General features: G+C 42.1%; 1 protein-coding gene across 4 annotated transcripts in view; it reads left to right on the top strand.

Moving 5' to 3' along the window:
* Positions 1 to 20325, top strand: part of ptprua (protein tyrosine phosphatase receptor type Ua) — a 272911-nt gene that overhangs the window by 197033 nt on the left and 55553 nt on the right. For 2 of the 4 annotated variants that reach the window (XM_049602748.1, XM_049602747.1), the window contains exons 13-17: positions 1630 to 1666; positions 11868 to 12006; positions 14325 to 14354; positions 14789 to 14949; positions 15305 to 15492. In XM_049602748.1, the coding sequence (XP_049458705.1) occupies positions 1630 to 1666; positions 11868 to 12006; positions 14325 to 14354; positions 14789 to 14949; positions 15305 to 15492 (555 nt within the window). The remainder of the gene's footprint in view (positions 1 to 1629; positions 1667 to 11867; positions 12007 to 14324; positions 14355 to 14788; positions 14950 to 15304; positions 15493 to 20325) is intronic. The other 2 variants (XM_049602750.1, XM_049602749.1) reach the window with 1 other exon arrangement.

The following is a 20325-nucleotide window of genomic DNA, read 5'->3' as shown; positions in this document are numbered from 1 at the left end:
ACCCTGATTACTTTAATTCATAAGGAATGCTCACCTTTTTTCAATTATCTGTTCACTGTGGAGGCATGCGAGAAAAGCAAAGTTTTCTTTGGAAATTCAACTTAGCAGGCAGTGAGTAATTGATATACAGATGTTCATTTTGTGGGTGAAATATTTCTTTAAGCTCTGTTTAGGTTCAGTCGAACTGTTCTTATCAACCCAGGCAGCTGGTTTCAGTAGAAATGTTCTTAGTAACTCATCGCCCACTACGTACTCAACACAAAACAGCAGGAAGTTAGCAACTAGCTGGTGAACATAAACGAGCATTTATTAGCTAGAGAGATATATCTTTGAGGAGTTGGTGGAGACCAAAACAGAGCTAAAAGGAGAGTGAATATTGGACTTACATTTGTCAGAGGGCCAGACATGGGACTGTAGATGCTAATCTTGCTCTGTGTCTGCTGGATGTGTAAATGGACATCAGTTTGTCAACATCTTTACCATTGTAAAAAATGATAATAAGGTGATCATGCTGTATGTCAACGCTGTGGTGTCAGGCAGTTTAGCAGCCCCCAACTGGCTGCATTACACACTCATGCATATCATATAGATGTTTTAAGCTAATCAACCTATTTGTTGTTAATCAGTAAATAAGTGAAAAATCAGATGTGCTGGGTTAGAGCACTCATAACATCTTATTTTAAGGTTACAGAATAAGATTGAGAACATTAGGCTTCCTCTCAAATATGTGGTGTTTTTATGTACTTTCAGACAGCAAAACATGATCACATATCTCCACTGAATCTTTGGTTTTTGTTAATTAGAATTTTATTTACCGACAAACGTTGAAAGCCAAACCTCAGTGGATTCTGTAAGGGATTAGGAAGAATTCAGATTTGATAAGCAGAGCCGATACTGAAATAAGATTCGATGAAATGCTATCAAAATCCACCCCAAGGTTAGGGAGAATTCGATATACTTCAAATCCCTCTTCTTATTAAATTGCTACTTTTTTGAGCTCTGGTGTCCAAAAGCCAAAAGCCCACCTTGACAGAGGACATGATGACACATGACATACTACCTGCCACTGCTTTAATAACCCCTGGGTGGGAGTAAATATGACTTATCTGTCACTGTAAGAGATGAGAGGAGATGAGAATCCACTTGAAACAGATTTCCAATTAAAAAAGCTAATTTGGCAACCGTTTTAGGTGAAAGGTTTTTGACTCCAATCTCAGAGCAAAGATTAGCATAATTGCCCATAAAGCCTGATTTAACTTCCTTAAATCTTAATTTGGTAACATGCCCCTCTGTCTCCAGGACAGGGGTGGCTGTTTGTGGGGGTAGATGGAACCAATCAGTGCACCCGGGTGAGGGACCTCGCATGGTTGAGGGGAGCAGAGGTCTCTCATATCACAAGGAGATGTCATCCACTCGGAAATTTCAATTATTTCCTCCACGTAGCAAAGGTCTGGGTGACTTTGACACACACAGCCGTCTGTGTTGCAAGTTGTACACAAGGCTGAGGATTTCGACAGACTGACTCATAATTAACTTGCACTGTGGTCGTTTTTTTCCCCCCTTGTTAATCGTTTTGTCTTTGCGGGGCCAAGCCAAATGAATTAATTCAGCCTTTTCTTTCACTCACAGGAGACCAGGATAAACTGCATTCGGATTGCACGCAAAGGTAACGCTTAACTTTCCTTTTCAAGTTTGAAGGTTCTTTGTGAACATCTCGACGTCAATAAATCATTATCACATTAATTATGATTCAGTATACCTTAAACAAGGTAATCATGAAGGCTATCTGCTGGCTTCTCTTTTGTGCCTTTTACATTGTAAGCTCCCTGCTTGGATTACTGTGGGGCTTCACAGAACACAGAGAGATGTTTTACAGCACAGAACAAGATGGTGGAGCCTTGACTTTATGGCAAATAGTAGGAAGGAAGTTATAGAGAAACTCTAATTCAAACTTCTGAAATAACATTTGACATTTGTAATAGTGCAAAATGCTGTACAGCTGGTTTATTTAGACATCAGCCTGAAAATAAAATATACTAATGACTAGTTATTTTTGGTTGTAGTGACCTTTAAGAAATTTCATTTCCCATAAGCTCCTGGAGTGTGGCGGGAATATGTCCTAATACACTGACATAAGTTAGCATTGTTGCAATTCCAGTTCCCTTGTCTTGAAGTCCATGTTTGTTTGTTTTTGGTGTGGTGGTTAGCAATGTCACCTCACAGCAAGAGGGTTCCTGGTTAGAACCCAGGGTGTGGGAGCCCTTCTGTGCAGAGTTTGCATGTTCTCCCCATGTCAGCATGGGTTTCCTCCAGGTGCTCCAGCTTCCTCACACAGTCCAAAGACATGCAGGTTAATTGGTGACTCTAAATTGTCCATAGGTGTGAATGTGAGTGTGAATTGTTGTCTGTCTCTATGTGTCAGCCCTGCGATAGTCTGGTGGCCTGTCCAGGGTGTACCCCGCCTGTCACTCAATGTCAGCTGGGATAGGATAGCAACGGTGAAGTCATGCAGCCGTAATGCAGTTCATTTGTAACCTTAGCTTAGTGCTAACTTAGCTTTTTACTTCTGGTGATTGCAGTTATGCTTCACAAATCATAAAAGTGGTGTTCATTTGTGATGATTATCATGCAAAACAAAATGTGTAAGTAAAAACGTTCTGCAATAATCCAAAGTCTGATCCCATTAGCTTGTTGTCGAGGGGACCAAGGCAATGTTAACTTAATGGTCAGCCTACAAGAAAACGTCATCCCAGCAGCAATCTATTGCAGGTGACAGAATAAGGCGTGCTGAGTGGCAGCAGCTGTAGTTTAGACATGACTGCAGTAACAGCAGGACAGAAAGGACCAAACAGTATAGAAGTTTTTGACGGCAGATGTCAGAGCTAAAAGGTTATGATGACGTAACAGATCACAAAGTGCTGTAGTGGATATCAACATCTTATATGTTTGGTAATCCCAGGAATAATTTCTTTGGAAAGGCCGACTAAAGAAATGCGGAATGAGATATTACATGTAGTTACAAAGAACAGTGGCTAGCTAGCCCTGAGGTTTCTGATACTATTATGGACGCCATTTTTCAGCAATAACTATTCATCATATTTGAATTGTCGCTTTCGTTTCACATGCAGGACTCACTGTGAACCATGCATGTACATACTGGCAGTGTAACACGTGGTGTAGCTGTACTGTGGAAGACAACATGTGATCACGACATTGTTATGCCTCTGCGCCAGCAACAGTCTGTCAGTCCCATTCTAATGAATGAGATATGTCAAGAGCGCCTTGAGGGAATTTCCTCAAATTTGGCACAAACGTCCAGTTAGACTCAAGGATGAACTGATTCGATTTTGGTGGTTAAAGGTCAAAGGTCAATGTGGCTATAACCCAATAATTCACACACCAGTTATGACACAATTGAAGCCAGGTTGAAGATGTGTGTGAAGCATCCATGTTTTAGAAATCGTAGCTTCTTTGCAGCAGCATCCATACGTGAAGCACTGTCAGCTGTCATGGCTACATATGAGTCTGGACAGACATGGATGTAAACTGCAACCTGACTGGTTGGCGGATGCATACAACCACAAGGCGGTAATTCTAGTTATTATAGATCACCACATGATTCCCGAGCGTGGCACCGCTGCTGCTCACCGCTGCTGCTCACCGCTGCTCCCTCAGGGGATGGGTCAAATGCGGAGAACAAATTTCGCACACTCAGGTGTGTGACAGTCAGTGGAACTTTAACTTTAATTAGCGTGTCGGACGTCTTTATTAAAGCCCAGCAACTTTAAAGGTCGATAAATATTAATATTTCACTCATCAGCTTCATTGTTGAAATATGGGATCACAGGGATCTTAATGACAGCTTTACAACTTGGGTCCTGGGGCAAACGCATTAGCAATCAGACAGGTTTCTAACAAGTCCCTGGTTGAACCCTTTTATCTAAACCACTCACTAGGAGGTGGAAATGAATTTGAACTTTCCAGTTATCGTCTTAACTCAGTTATAACTGTAGGAGTTGTGTTTTGCAGAGCTACTCTGTGGTTGCAATATATCCTGCTGTATTTGCACTGACATGGATTGGAAGATTATAATGGATCATAATGAATATAATAACTAGTTAAAATGATGAGGTTATATTGGGACTTGTTTAACGTCTGATTGCTCATCTGGTTGCCCCATGGACTCCTTTGTTAAACTGTGTCTTGCAGTGTTGTATCCCCATGTCTCAGCAATTAAGCCGCTGCAGAAAATGTTATCATTATCTATTGTAATGAGGGTATATAAAAGGAGCAGGTTATAGGAAGCTATATTCTGAAATGCTACCACATTAGCAGCAGCGCTGGGGTGAGACAGAGGCCACCAATTGTTTTTCTCAGCTAACATAATGTTGAATAAGTAAAAGTGTGATTCTCTCCGTGATCATAACCACTACAGGATATTTTTGCAGTTCCAGTGGTTTCAACGATGTGGTACGAGGTGCAATGTCAGAGACTTCGACAGTTATCCTGGCTCAGGCTGCCGCTTAGGGGATTTGACACAGACTTAGTGTTGTTTTGGGTGCTGCAGGGAGGAAGCCCCCTTGCCAATCTCCCCTCACCAGAGACATAGGAGGAAAGGTGAAAGCAAACATGCATCCGTGTTCTCTCTCTGTTCCTCTTGAATCACTGACACTGACATTTTGGCAAACCCCTCTTGGGCTCGGATGGCTTTGAAATCCAGAATGCAGCTACGTATCCTTTTTTTTTTTTCCTCCCTGGGAGAGGAAGCGACCAGGAGTGTTTGCTTGAGAGACAGACACAGATAGAAGGCTCTCAGTTCAAACAATAGGGGAGAGGGAGAGAGACAGAGGGTGAAATGAAGTTGTTCCCCCCCTTCCTCCCTACTGAATTATGTCTGAAGTTTGTAGTGCTCTTGAGAAAGGTGGCAGTTAAATTGGATTCCTCTCCCTGAACTCTTTCTTATCTGAAGTGCGATGACATCAAAGAATCCTGCCTTACAATTGTCTGCTGGCGTGTCACCTAAGTGGAGGAGGTGGGTTGCGGGTATATTTATAGGAGCCATTTTTTACTGTAGTTGTGCATATACGACTGTGGCAGGTGGACCCAGAGGACATGCTGATGTTACTCCAGTTCCCTAAGAGGTGCCACAAAGGTCCCGTTAAGCTCAGTCCTGGCTGCTTTTCATTTCCTCTCTCCAGCTTCCCACACACAGATGTTGCCAGCTGTGTTCACCGTAGCACCTGGCCAAGCCGCTGCAGTCGTGGGCGAGTGTTTTTTTTTGTTGTTTTTTTTTAAAATTTCCTCTCCACGCCACCCAAGCGCTTTTCTTTGTTGTTTTTTGTCCTCAGATGAAACACGGCCAACAGTGGCTGACACTAAAGAACAGTGAGAACATGTTCATTACGAATCAAATCGTCTTGAAAGATTCACCATTCTGCTACAAGAGGAGGCTTTTATTCATGTCAGCTCAGCTGCTAGAAGAGCATCCCATTTACATTTAGCCTCTGCAGCATTTGAACATTTTGCTTAAAATCTGTGTGACAGCTGAATGAAGTGGCCTAGACCTTTATTTGAAATCAGCTTATATTAGATACATGGGTTTCAAATACAGACATGTCACAAAATAATCATGTTTTGTCACATTTTGATGAATTGTTTTCTGATCTGACCCCTTTTCATGGTGCTGTTTGCTGTTAATGCAAAGTCAACACGTCTGCCATGTTTACCTGGATTTTGACGAATTTAACATAATGTACATTTCCCAGCCTGGTTGGCAGAAGAAAATAATTGCATTGTTCATCTCTGGAAACCACAAAAAACTACAAAACTGTTGTTTTTAGCTGTGTTTATTTATGCACCAAACATGGGTGTTGTTTAGGGACCCATGACTCTTTTTTTTACCTTGCAAATGTGGGTGTCTTTAAGCAACCTATCACTGCATCACTGGGGATAATGCCACAAAAATCTGTTGTTTTTTACCAAGAGATTGCTGCTTTTCCTGCCGAGAAAGTGGCATGGTTAGTGGTTATTATTTAACAAAACCTTTCCTGTCAGGATAGTGGCATGAAAAACTGTTTTTGTTTTTTTTTTTTTTTAACCAAGACATCGCTGCATTTCCTGCCGGGATAGTCGCAGGAAAAGTATTTGTTTCTTACCGAGACGCCGCTGCTCTTTTTGCTGGTATAGTGGCATGAAAAGCAGTTGTTTTTTCCAAAACATTGTGGCATTTCTTGCCAGAATAGTGTCACAAAAAGCAGTTGTGTTTTTATTGAGACATTGATGCATTTCCTGCAGTGATAGTGGCATGAAAAGCTGTTGTTTTGTTACTAAAACATTGCAGTATTTACCGCTGAGATAGTGGCACAAAAAGCAGTTGCTTTTTACCAAGGCATCGCTGTGTTTTCTGCCGAGACAGTGGCACGAAAAATGTTTGTTTTTCACCAAGACATCAATGCATTTCCTGGAGGGATAGTGGCATGAAAAGTGGTTGAGAGATCACTGTGTTTCCTGCTGGGATTGTGCCCCCAAACTAGGTGTTTCAACCCAAAAGCACGTGGTTAACCACAAGTTAACTACAGTGTTGTTGAAACGTACAGTTTCAGTACATATCTGCTACATAGTAAAGTACAAATACAACATATGGGTGGTTTGCAGAAGTGCACAATGCCAACATTTTTCCTGGTGATTGGGTGGACATTTCAGCCCTAATTTCATCAGTCTAACAACGTAGTTATGCCATACTTATTATTCTGCCGCTCTGACTTTATCTTTATAACAGGAATACTGTTTTTATTTACTCTGTGTCGAGCTACTGTCAGTGAAACTGTCCTGCACAGATCATGTTAAAATCATTCCTGGCTGCTTTTTATTCCCCGGTGAGGTCAAAACTTCGGGAACATTTGCTATATGAAGAACAATTTCATTGTCATACCAGTGCATTTCGGCTTATGGCCTCCATCAGATCACCATAAAACACATTACAAAGAACATTCCTTTGTAATGTGCTATGTAATGTTATCCCTGTGGATTTCCGTGCACGGCCACTGTTCGATTTCTTTTGGTGCTATGAAATTTATCGTGATAGCCAATTTCTAAATATGGCCCTAAAAGCAGAATGAGTCACCCAGCATGATTTGTGTAATCATGGCAAGTCTGTCGGGCTGCATTGTCTGCCAGGAGCTATAGTCACCACCAATCCACGGCTTATCAAGCCAAACTCAGCATTCTGCCTCACTGTAAAGGCTGTTTTTTTTCTCTTTTCAGTCACAGACAAAAAGCAATACCTCCCCCCTGTGAAGCATCAATGCTTTGTTAAAACACAGGGATGTTGTCCAACCCAGTTTTGCTGCGCAACTTGCCAAGACATGCCTGAAACCCTTAAATGATTTCCACCTCTCTGCATTTTGTTTTATTCCCCACCCTATTTGTTTTCTCATCAGTGAGATGGCTCGTTAATGAAGAGCATGCTGTCAGTGTAATAAACGTAATAAGTGTGTAATGTAGTGTAATAACACTCCTTCAATTCATAGCGATTTTTCACCTTTGGATACGACACAACAGGGAGCACAGATGATTCATGGAAAGGGGGATTTCATGCTCTTGGCGAGCTGAGATGGGAATGCAGACAGAAATGCACTGAGACTGTGACATATGGGTCGGAGGGAAATAACTGCCTGAATGAGAGCATGCATCAGTCCTGTAAGATAACCAGAGCGTTGTTTCTCCCAGGACGAACATGTTTAGCTCTCCTTTGTTGCTGATATCAGTGAACTGAAATAGCGTCCAAGCCCTCTCTGATACTGTCTAATAATAAGTAATACACTAGCTTGCTGACTGTTGTCTCACCTGTGAGTGCGCCGACTGGATGTGTGTTGACCTCTATCACATCTCGCTCCCTCCCCGGCTTGTGTGAATCACCCTGGTGGATTTAAAACCACAGAGTGCACTACAATAACCATGCCAGGATTACTGTAGGAGACTCTGCAACACCACCAACCTTTGTGTGTCCATCACTGGTTGTGTCTTATATAAATAAGCCTTGAACTGAACTGCAGTCTTTGAAGCATTACATTGACTGGTTCTATGAAAAGATCATCACCAGGCAGCTCCATGAATGACAGCTACGAGGAAGCCCATATCTATGTAAATATGACTTTTTCCTGATGTAAGGAACAGGCTTCGATCTGAGGTACCCATCAGGGCTCAACAGTAAAGATTGCCAGCCTGCCTGTGGCAAATAAAATGCGACATCAAGCTTGTAAATGTAGCAACTCACTTGATCAGGCGAGTTGTAAAGACTGGACTGGATGATGGAAGTAGCTAAGGAGTGAGCCAGCTCACTATTGAGAGCTGCACATGCGCAGAATCAATCAAGTGCTCACGAGAAAATGGAGGCGAGATAATGAAGATTTAATATGACAATCAACTTTTGCCTTTCTTTTTATTTGATAACCGCTAGTAATTAAAAACCATTTGTAGAAGGACAAGTATGATAGAATTTGGGCAAGTGGATTTTTGATCCACATTAACCTTAAAGGGATAGTGCACCCAAAAATGAAAATTCAGCCATTATCTACTCACCCATATGCTGAGGGAGGCTCAGGTAAAGTTTTAGAGTCTTCACATCCCTTGTGGAGATCCAAGGGGAGAGGGGGTAGCAGCACAGTTCCAAATAATGGCTGACAGCACCCCAGATTCAAACGTCCAAAAACGCATAATTGAAACCACAAAATATCGCCATACTGCTCATCCGTAGTGATCCAAGTGTCCACTCTGTGTGCGCTGGCACGAGACCGTGAGACATGGGCACCGCCTTCATGTGTGTTCATGTGCTTTCGTTGGTGTCGCGCTCAAGTGCTCATACATGTGCGCAACGCAGAGGCAGTTAGAGCTACAGGCTACAATGAGGCTAAAAACAGAGTTCAGATGACGTTTTTCCAAACAACTTTTTATGTCAGGGCTTCAGGACACTTGGATCACTACGGACGAGCAGTATGGAGATATTTTGTGGTTTCATTTATGTGTTTTTGGACGTTTGAATCTGGGGCGCCGTCAGCCTCCATTAGGTGGAGTTGTGTTGCTACCCACTCTCCCCTTGGATCTCCACAAGGGATGTGAGGACTCTAAAACTTCACCTGAGCCTCCATCAGCATATGGGTGAGTAGATAATGGCTGAATTTTCATTTTTGGGTGCACTATCCCTTTAAACCCTGCCCATACTACAGGTTCAAGGCACAATATGTAGGCTGTCTCTACAGAGTGTGAAATGTTTTCCTGTGCTCTCAAAAATGCCCTCAGTGGAACAAAATAGAAACTAAGAGCTCACATGTGACCCGAACCACTCTGCAGGGGTTCACACCCACACAGGGTTTAAAGCCTGCAACTCTGTACCAGTCATTTAGAACTGAAGAAGCTTCTTGGCTGAGAGGCGAAACATCTTAAATAAACACAAGCAAGTCCAGTTGCCTACGATATAGCGCTTACGATCACCATGACCTGGATGACTGAGAATCTTCACCGACAAAATAAGAAACTGTGTCCTTGGCATGTACAGTACACGACTTTGTTCCGGTAGTACAATACAGAGCAGTGTAAAGATGTGAAAATGATCATGCTGACTACACCTGTCAGTGATGATGAATCATAAAGGTGTGAAGTCTACAGAGTGGTGTTAGACACAACCATAAAGTTTCTAAGAATCATTATCACACAGAAACTGTTGAAACTTAAAGGGGCAGTTCACTGTAATTGCACAAGGGAAAAATCATGCTCACTTCTTTTCGTATCATCGAGCCATGCAGATGCTTCTAAATGTAAGACTGCAGGGCACTGCTGCACTGCCATAATTAAAGGGAAATTTCGGTTTATTTCAACCTGTCTGCTATCGTCCTAAATTTGTTTCAAGTGACTAGTGACATAGAAATAATAGTTAGCATGTTCGCTGTTAGCCGTTAGCCTAGATACAGCCAGGGCGCATAGCAGCGTCAGACCTGTTAAAACGTAAGTGAACGGGCAACCTTCAAGTGCAAAGTTAGTCCACTAAACAAGCTTTTTCCCCACAAAGACCGTCTCATATCGTTAGGATAAATGTCAGAGAACATATAGAAAACGACATGTAAACGTGTTGTCTTACCTTACCGGTGTGCTGCCATGTTTGTTTACCATTTAGCTCTACTTTCCAAAACGCGGCTGAAATATTGCGAGAACAAGCAGCGATCTCATACCGTGCCTGAAATCTCGCGAACTCTAGATAAAGCCCAGCTGGATACTACTCCAGGTGGAGGTGTCTCGTCCTCGGTCACATCCAGACCTTGAAAATAAGGCTGCGGTCCCATTCCTTGCAACAGAGGCATTCCTCTTCTGTGGGCACTGGGGCACAGCATTCACAGGTACACCACCAATCTCCAGAGCTACGCAGCCTTGTGGCAGCCATTCCTCCTCTGTCGTCCTCTACTTGTTGCGCCTCTCTCTCTCTCCTCCTCCGTTCTTCAGTTTCACGAAGCTCTTCATCAGTGTATTCTGGCTCAAATAAATAAGGGCGGCCATCAAACTCTGCAAAATCAAATTCCTCCTCCACAAAGTCGAAGTCTGGCAAAAAGTCAGCCATTATTTTATAAATCTTTCATAAAGTAAATGAATGAACTTTTCAGGCTACTGTCTGGTTCTGCCTTCCAGCTGTTGCTGCTCGTTCTCATGAGATTTCAGACACAGTATGAGAACGCTGCTTGTTCTCGCAATATTTCGGCCGCGCTTTGGAAAGTAGAGCTAAATGGTAAACAAACATGGCAGCACACCGGTAAGGTAAGACAACACGTTTACATGTCGTTTTCTATATGTTCTCTGACATTTATCCTAACGATATGAGGCGGTCTTTGTGGAAAAAAAGCTTGTTTAGTGGACTAACTTTGCACTTGAAGGTTGCCCGTTCACTTACGTTTTAACAGGTCTGACGCTACTATGCGCCCTGGCTGTATCTAGGCTAACGGCTAACATGCTAACTACTATTTTTATGTCACTAGTCACTTGAAACAAATTTAGGACGATAGGAGACAGGTTGAAATAAACCGAAATTTCCCTTTAAGGTTATTTCAGTGTATATACATTTTATACAGGGAGGCAAACTGTCTTGCTTAAAGGGCCTGGCCCCCTGGCAATCTTAAGCCTCTTACTGACACCAATACAGTGTTTGTTAAATCCAATATACCCAGGCTGTAAGATTCATATTTAATATCTCTGTCACTGCCCCAATACAAAAATGAAAATGCAAAACAATTCTAGTAGAACGTAGTAGCAATGAAAACACTTCACAGGGAGGTTTGTAAATTATACAGGTTAGACAGGACGCTGTTACTAAACAGACACTTGGCTGGTGAATGTTTTTAAATCATCACTGTCATTTGTCACTGCTGTAAACTCCACTGTTCATTCACCTCCACGCATTTGCGAAATTCCATTTACATATATTCTCAAAAATGGTCAAATAAAGCCAAAACAATTTGCATACAGAAACTTCCACTGAAGCTAAGTCAGAAAATATGTTGTTGTTTTTGTCACTTGGATGAATTCACCACTTCGGCTCTGTCTGTGGTAAAAGAACAACACTTCTCTTGTTTTGTGCCATTAATCAATGAAGAAATCCAGCAGATTCTTCCCACCAAAGCAGACCCTCAATATCGACACCAGCAGAGTCTGCCAATCTTTGCTGCAACAGTTGTGTTTGTTGGTAATTATGCTGTGACAATGATTTACTGACATCAAGCCGCTACATGTAGCATCTTGTTTTTGCAATTACAACTGAACCATTCACAGTGGCTGTCTTTGCAAGATGTGGATGAGTGTCTTCCTCACCTCTCTGTCACACTGTGCAGCTGCCTGTAAGGACTCTAAGCGGGCTCTGGAGGTGTCCCAGCACGCTGAGGACATGGGTCTGATCCTTGGGGCCTGCGCTGGTGGTCTGGTTGTCCTTATTCTGCTCTTGGGGGCCATCGTCATCATCGTCAAGAAGGGGTGAGTGGCTGTGAAAATGTTTGTGTGTCTGCTGGTCAGTTGATGTCAGATGAATGAGACCTTTCCACAGTCAAACATTTCAGGGTCTTAAGTCTTATTGTTCCTGTGTAGCCTTTCCAAAGGAGTAAATTTATCTCTATCCCACTTGGCAGCTAGGGTCTATTGAGGAAAGCATTTGGCAATGAGAGTGAATTACAACCAGAGTTAGCGGAATGGTAGAGCATTAATCCTAAACTCTCCCACCGCTGCCTCAGCCAAGCTTTTGTGTTTCATCTCATCTTTTAATTTCAAGGTCTGCGTGCTGGCTGGGCACATTCAAATGCAGCCTGCTCACACTGGAATTGTTGGCTGCTTTCCACCTGCAAATTACCTCTGTCGTTGATCGCACCTGCAGTGTATTCTTCCTTCGCTCGCTGGGCGATGGTGGAACACTCATCTGAGTGTGAAATATTTCATCAAGGGGCATGTTATTCCATTGCCCACTCAATTACATGAAGCGAGCAGCTGTGAGGTGCCAGTGGATGGGCTAGTAATTGGTTAGGAAGGTTGTTTTTGCTTTTTTTGGAAAGGGGAACTTCTCCGCCCTGCGGAATTTTCTCACAGAGAATAGAGGTGGAGTGAATGGGATGTCTGGAAGAAGGCAGTGACTGATAAGATTCAGTGGGCCAATCTCCCCAGCACAATAGGAACTAGACAGCCACATGGGGGAAACAGGAGCAGACATGCTTATATTTAGCCACCAGATATTGTCACTAATATACAGTCAGACTGTTTAAGTAAATATATTTTGCTTCTGTAATCTTGGGAAAATTAGAGATCCCCTGCAGCATAATTCAGTAGGGTGCTGGTGAAATGCAGGCAATGGAAAAGAAGAAATAAAAAAAGGGCATGCTGCTCACTGAGACTTGGCTCTGGACCAACTTTAAACTTTGTTGCTTTCTGCAAGTCGAGGAGCGAGAATCTTTTTGACGCAGGCTCACACAAGACTGGACATTAAGGATTGGTTTTATATACACATATTCACCCCTTCATTTTCTACACCAATCTGAAATTCCTTCATTTTGTGTTTTTAGTTCTAAACAATGTTAACCAGTAGCTCCAAGATACATTTTTCTTGAAATACCAACAAGCACATTTTAGTTTTTGGCACAAAAAGGACACAAAGGTACACTGCTTACTAGGGGTGTAACAGTACACAAAAATCTCAGTTCGGTACGTACCTCGGTACACAAGTCATGGTTCTTTTTTTTTCGGTACAGTAATGAAAAAAATAGACAACTATTAAATGTCTTTTACTTATTGGTAACCTTATTAAAACATACCACCGCTCTTTCTTTTTAAACGACGACGATATCGTAGTTTGCACCAGATTGCTTTTTCTAGTCGTGCCGGTTAACGTTCAAACTCGGGTGGTGTCGCTTTAGATGCGTTAGCATGTTAGACGTGTGTCCAAGTACATGCCCTATCGCTGCTCTGCAGTGTCGGCACACTGCTTTTGTCTTGTCCACTTGTTTATTTTCATCTTCGTATTTTATCCTGAAACCAAAGTGTTCCCAAACGGAGGACTTAAGGTTTGCGAGTGGGTCTTCAGGTTCGTCAGGCTCACTTGCCATGTTGTCAAAATGCGAGAATGCGCTGCACAAAGTGAAAGCGGAGATTTATGGTCGGACTCGGTCCGTCACTCAATTATGTCCGTCGGGGAACTAGATATTTTAAATGGTTTGGCTCGCAAAAACAGAATTAAAATAAAACAAAATAAAATAAAATAATATCCTGCGCCCAATAATTCGGTACAGGGTTGTGCAGAACCGAAAGTCGCGTACCGAACGGTTCGACACAAAAACATGTACCGTTACGGCTCTAATATTGACACATAATTAAAAATTTGTGCACACTGATCTGTGTTTTCAGTCATTAAAAAATCTAATTATCCATACTTGAGCGTTTGATGGTACAAGTGTGTTTTTCAATTAAACCATTAATGGTTGTTATGTGAGGTTTGCATGAGAAATAATTAGGAACTAAACTGCAGGTAGAGGAAGCATCCTAAAGACAGCAACATACATAAATATAATCTGTGGTAAACGTCAGAGAATGTGAAGTTTTCATTGGTCCAGAGTCGTTCTTGTGTGCAGCAGGCTCTGTCGTCCATCTTTATGCTTTGATCCTGCCTCATGATTGCTTGTTAGGAACATTCCAACGCACTGAGCATCTTCATTTATCTTTCTGATGCCCATCTTTGATAAACCATGGTCACCTCTCTTTTTTTTCTCCTCACTCTCTGTCTCTCTCCTTTCCTCCTCCTTCATGCTAATCAGAAGGGACTTCTATTCTTACCCTTACTACCCGTAAGTTACTCCTTTCTCCATCTCCCACCCTGACGCCATCTTCCCCTTGCTTGCCCTTCGTAGCCCCAGGATTACTAGAGTGGAAATGAGCATTGCTTTCTCCACCCCATCCTCCAGTATCGACCCCCCTCCTCCTTCCTCCTTCACCTCCTTTCGCCCCACCACCTCCACCGCAACCGCACCGCCACCCCCGACACTCTTTTGCTATCACCAAATCACACTTTCCCCCTCGTCCAGTTTCAATCTCGTAGCCCTTATATTTCCCCCTCAGTCCAATTTCTCATCTCCTCACCCGCCCTCCTTTCCTTTCTTCCTTATCTCTTTGCCTGTCTTTCTCTCATTCTGCCCCTTCTCTGCTGTCCTCTGTCTGTTATTTCTCCCTGCCCCTCTCTGTCTCTCTGTCTGTCCTCCTGCCTCTCTCTGCATCTCTACAGTAGGAAGAAGGTGGCCATAAACAAGGCAGCCATGTCCTACAGGCAAGAGAAGAGTCGGAAGCTGAGCTCTTTAGACTGCAGCATGACAGAGCAGAGCACTCTCCAGCAAGATGAGAGGATGGCCCACTCCTTCATGGATGCCCACGGCTGCAACGCTCGAAGTAAGACAGCTAGGAACATATGGGTACTCTTGAGAAAGTGTCTAGAGAGATGAAGCTCCCCTCCTTCCTGACCTTCAGCCATGTTTACTTCCAAGCATGTATCCAATCTGTTCTGCCAGACCATAAGGTGCTCTCAACAGAGAAATCTCCTGCAAGTCTCTGGTCTGTTTGAATATTCTGCAGTGCCAGTCAGCTCTCACGTCTCTGCAGAAACGCTGACTTTTTTTTTTTTTTTCCTTGAGCTGTCCCGTAGACTTTTCAGCAGAGTTTACATTAATAAAAAAGAACAGAGTCCGTGTCGCAGAGTGCATAATGTCAGCGCTGTGCCTTGAACTGTATGTGTTGATGTTCCCAGATGAACAGAGGAGCTCAGTCAACGAGTCCAGCAGTTTACTGGGAGGCTCGCCCCACCGCCACTGTCGGAGGAAGAGCTCGCCGTATCACACGGGTCAGCTCCACCCTGCTGTAAGGGTGGCTGACCTCCTGCAGCACATCAACCAGATGAAGACAGCTGAGGGATACGGCTTCAAACAAGAATATGAGGTAAGAAGGAGAAAAGGAAAGGAGGAGAAAGAAATATGCACTGTAGTTGGTCTAGGTCACGTCCTGTAGCTCCAATTAAGCTCCAATTATGGGAAACCATGCTACGACATATTGTATGATGTAAAGTCTGCTTTCAACTTAGTGGCAACAATCTACAGGAGACCCTCTCCTGTTTCAACATGACAATGCCTTGTTATAAAAATGGCTTGACTGTGCAGGTTAGTTAGAACATGGAGTGAAGACACAACAGAGACAAATGATAGAGGAGCCAGAGGAGTGTTCACCTGGGGAGCACAGATTATATCACTCTATTTTAGATATAATAATAACGGAAAACATGGTGATGACGTACCTTAAAATAACTCAAGGTCACCTAGTTTCACAGGCGACATGAACACGGATCTCCCGGGGGAAAGTCCAATGTTTGTTTGACCCATTCACCACCCCAACCTGCCTCCTTACGCTCTTTGTACTATTTCCTTCTCTAATACTTACTCTCGTCAGAACATTCGTCATGTGATCGCAGCCCTCTTGATTAATGTGGGTTATATAGGAACTGCGGTGCATTACTATTCGAAGTCATACATATGATCAGCGTTAGAGCAGCCTGAATACAAATGTCATATCATATCAGGGCTAGTTTACATGCGGTGGCTTACTATACTACTTTTTAAATGAACAGTTTTCATTTCTGTGAATAGTCAGCAGAAGCCAAGGTGATGAGACGCACATGTATAAGAAGAAGTTTAAGAGCGTGTAGCACACTCATCAAACTTTGGTGTAAACTTAAATATTGCCTTTAAGTGTTTCAGTGTCAGTTGAAAAAGCACAAGGCTGAACGCCATTCTGTGTTTTCTTGTAATTAAATGTGTGAAAGCACAGGGTGAATAGATATATAATTTAAGGTCATTTAGACTTCGATTTATTTTGATCAAGAATTGATGTTTGGTTGGATGAAGATCTGAAAATCAGGTGTGCTATAAATTCTTGAGGAATTGTGCTTAATTTAAAACTTTGTTTTTGACTTGATGTGTGTTAAAAGGGTACTTGATGTTAAACCAATTAAGTGAGCTGTTTTGTTCTTTGCATTCATGTGCTACATGGTGTATTAGAAAGACAGAAAGAAAGAAAAAAGCCTTTCTTCCCCTGAGTACCTGAATAATCCACTTGGTAAATCTGCGACGATGCTTTGATTAGAACTGACTTAATTAAGTTGTAGAATTAATTAAATACATTAAATACAGATTAACAACAGAACTAAGTGGCAATTTTAGAGGGAAAGTAACTAGTTGCAACGTAGCAGTTAGTGTTTACTTCACTCAAGCTTACAGTCAGACTTGCAACAGGCTGCAGATCACGACCCCATCCAACACCTTTGGGATGAACTGCAATGCCGACTGTGGGCCAGGCCTTGGCACCAAACATTAGTGTTGGACCTCGCTAAAGCTTTGACTGAGTGGGAGTAAATCCCTGCTGCCAGGTGTGAGTCAGACTATAATAAAAGAAGTGGCATTGATACGATGAGAGACATATTTATACGCCGAAGAAGTGTAACTGGACTTTAAGATTGTTGATGCCTAAAAGCAGCATACCAAACATTTGCTTGGTCAGTAACCATGAGCAGCACTGGTGGCAACACTTAAAAGAACTCTGGCGATACTCACATTCAGTTTCACCACCTGAGCAGTGCTAAAATGTTCCACGAACTCATCTCCAAACCCACGGAAAGATCAATGGAAGTGAGTAAGTCTTTGGATTTTTAAAGCATTATATAGCAAGTGAGTAGAACTGCTGAAGAACAGTCAGACACATGAGAGCTAAGGGGCTCAAACCTGTGAGATTTTATTTCTCATACACCTAGACCACCCATTTCTCCAGCTGGGAAAGAGAAAGGAGTGAAAACAATATTACAGATGGCATCATTAAGAAATTCCTGATATTTTTTATTTTATTTGCAGTTAGAGTACTTAGAGCTTATCTCTGTGTTACCGCAGACAACTACTGTCTACTTTGAACAGGCTTAAATGGAGCGTTTAATATTCATGAGCGAGCAGTAAAATGGTGTTTTACTTCATCTGCATTACAGAAAGAATGCAGATATACTCAACTTCCTGGTGCTGTGTGGACTTAGTACCAGTTAGTCCTTTCAGCATTTTTTTTCTACTTTAATATGATGTCCTCCACATCAACCAATGGTGATGAGTCTTTTTTTTTTGCACATCCACCTCAAGGAAGCCAGATGCACTTTTTAGATTCATTAAGAACCCTGAGGGGCCAACAAATTTCCCCCCACCAAAATCAATATATGGGTCGCTTTTTCACTCCTTATTCTGGCTCCCCATCGCCTGGAGAAATAAACAAGATGAAGGGGATCAGCGTGCACACTGCTGTCAGACTTCATAACCCTTATTTCCCACAGGGTTGTGCTGGTGCCATTGATCAGACGTGTTGCAAGGCATTGTGGGGGGTTGTGAATGAGTCAGGCCCTCGGTGAGCGTAGGATACTGTATGTGTTTGGAAGCCAACATCTGGAACCAGAGCCAGTGACTAAACACACTGACAGAGAGCATGTCATCCTCCATGACTGATGCAGCCCTCCTATGGGTGAATCTACGCTATTTTGTTTCCACCTGGAACTAAAGCTCCCCCTTAACCCTGCAACACGGTGATGTAACGCCCAGCTCATAATGGATTTCTGAGGCCAGTGACAAAATTGATTTTGATCACTGAAATTAAATCTGACAGCTTATTTCTGTCAACATTTGTCTTTCCAACATTTTTATAAGGAACCTTTAGATTTTGTGTTTAATGTTTTAGCTTGTTCTGTCTTAAAAGTGTATTCATGCAGATTTATTGGACTGTGAGCAAAATACATGATGAGCGGAACATTTTACAGCGGAACATTTGTTTTTTTTGGAGTATTGGCCGTATTGTTTCTGTGACCTCAAACAAATCTTTCTTTTTTTCTTCTTTCTATTCAATTTAGTTTAGTTTATTTGATTTATGAAAGGGAGACACAATAAATGAAAATAAAATTCAAGGTGCAGTGCAGATTACAGTAAATCTTTGTGTCTAGCATGTAGCTACCTTGTACAGTGACCAGGTTACATTATAAAAACAGAAAGTACACATTGCATGGTACAAAATGCCATTTGAAATGCACAATAACTACCTTATAAAGCGGCCTGGTTACTAGTGCTGATGCCTAATATTGCTATGTGATTCGTGTTTTCACGCTGTTCTCATGCACTGTTTCATACGCACATCTACGAAAAATAATGCACCAGAATTTGTATATAACCCACGTAACTGGTAAGGCTGCGATCCCGTGACCAATTCACTGCTGGGAGTAAATAAGAAAGTGGTATAAAGAGCGAAAGTTTGAGAGGTAGGTTAGGGTGGTGGATGGGTCAAACAACCACAGGACTTTCCCTCAGGAAATCAGTGTTCATGCCCAGAGTGAAACCAAGTAAACTTTTGAGTTATTTTTAAGTATGTCATCACCAGGTTTCTTTTCTGAAGAACTTAATGCAACTTTATTTTCAGTATGTAACATGACAATGACATTCGTGTCAGACATCATATGAACCCTTGTATGAGGACATGTTGCTCTGTTGACCAAGTGGTGCCAGAAGCAAACCCCATTGAAAGTATGTCATCACCAGGTTTCTTTTCCTTAACCTAACCTAACCAAACCTAAACAAAATCATTTTTATAAACCTAAAATATTTACCTTTACATTATGTACATAACTTTACGTTTAGTATGTAACTTAACATCAATCATGTAACTCACGTAAGTATGTAATGTAACAATGCCATTCATGGGATGCTAATTTGTTCTCTTGTATGTGCATTTTTGTAAGATGATGGAACCATTGTGGATACGTTGGTGTTTTAAATGCATAAAGAACCTGAAAATCTCTTTTCTCAGTCAGCTTCATACTATAACTAATGAGGTCCAACATGAGCATGCAAAGTTGAGGAGGTTTTGGTTATTTCACATTCGAAGGTAGAATAGAATATAACTTTATTGTCTACCAGGTGGAAATTTGTCTTTGGCTCACCAAACATAAAAACATAAAGAACATAAAACATAGAGCACGATAGCACAGACAAAGTACCATTACAACATATTAAAAACAGTTCATTTCTGTGGCTTCAACAGTTTTCATTCACTTTGTTGAATTAAGAATAGCAATGGTACTTGGAATAAAAGACTTCTTAAACACGTTTTAGTTGCCAGAGGGACTCTGTAACGCCTCCCTGAGCTTAGAGGCTCAAACTGGCAGAAGAGAGGATGGGAGTTATCCTTTAGGATACTCCACGCTTTCTTCCTGGTCCTCTCTGTAAAGAGTTGAGATAAGGCCCTTGGAGGTTTACCAACAATTTTGCTGGCAGTTGTTACGATCCTAGACAGACTGTTCTTAGATCTGCAGCTAAGGTGACCGTACCAGGCACAAAGATGAAAAGTTAAAACACTTTCAACTATGGTTTTATATACAAGATCTAAAATTTCTGTGGTTTCTTGGTTTTAAGATGGTGGGTTTGTCTTCACTGCTATATCGAGGGCAGATGGACTTGCTTGAGTTTCTTGAAGACGTTTCACCTCTCATCCAAGATGCTTCTTCTTCCATAGAACTAAAGTCCAGTTGCCTACGATATAGCACTTAAGATTAGCATGACCTGGATAACTGAGAATCTTCACAAACCTGGCAGGCTTGGATGGAAAAAGATGATGTTGCAGACTTCCATGAACCAATAAGGATTTGGCAATGTTTCATGATTTCGGTGAAAATCAATAAGAGATGTGGGGTTGTTTGCTTATGTTGCC

Source organism: Epinephelus fuscoguttatus, linkage group LG17 (genome assembly GCF_011397635.1).
Source record: "Epinephelus fuscoguttatus linkage group LG17, E.fuscoguttatus.final_Chr_v1".
Classification (NCBI taxonomy): domain Eukaryota; kingdom Metazoa; phylum Chordata; class Actinopteri; order Perciformes; family Serranidae; genus Epinephelus; species Epinephelus fuscoguttatus.
The sequence above is the reverse complement of the archived record's forward strand: the minus strand, read 5'-3'. Positions and strand labels throughout refer to the sequence as shown.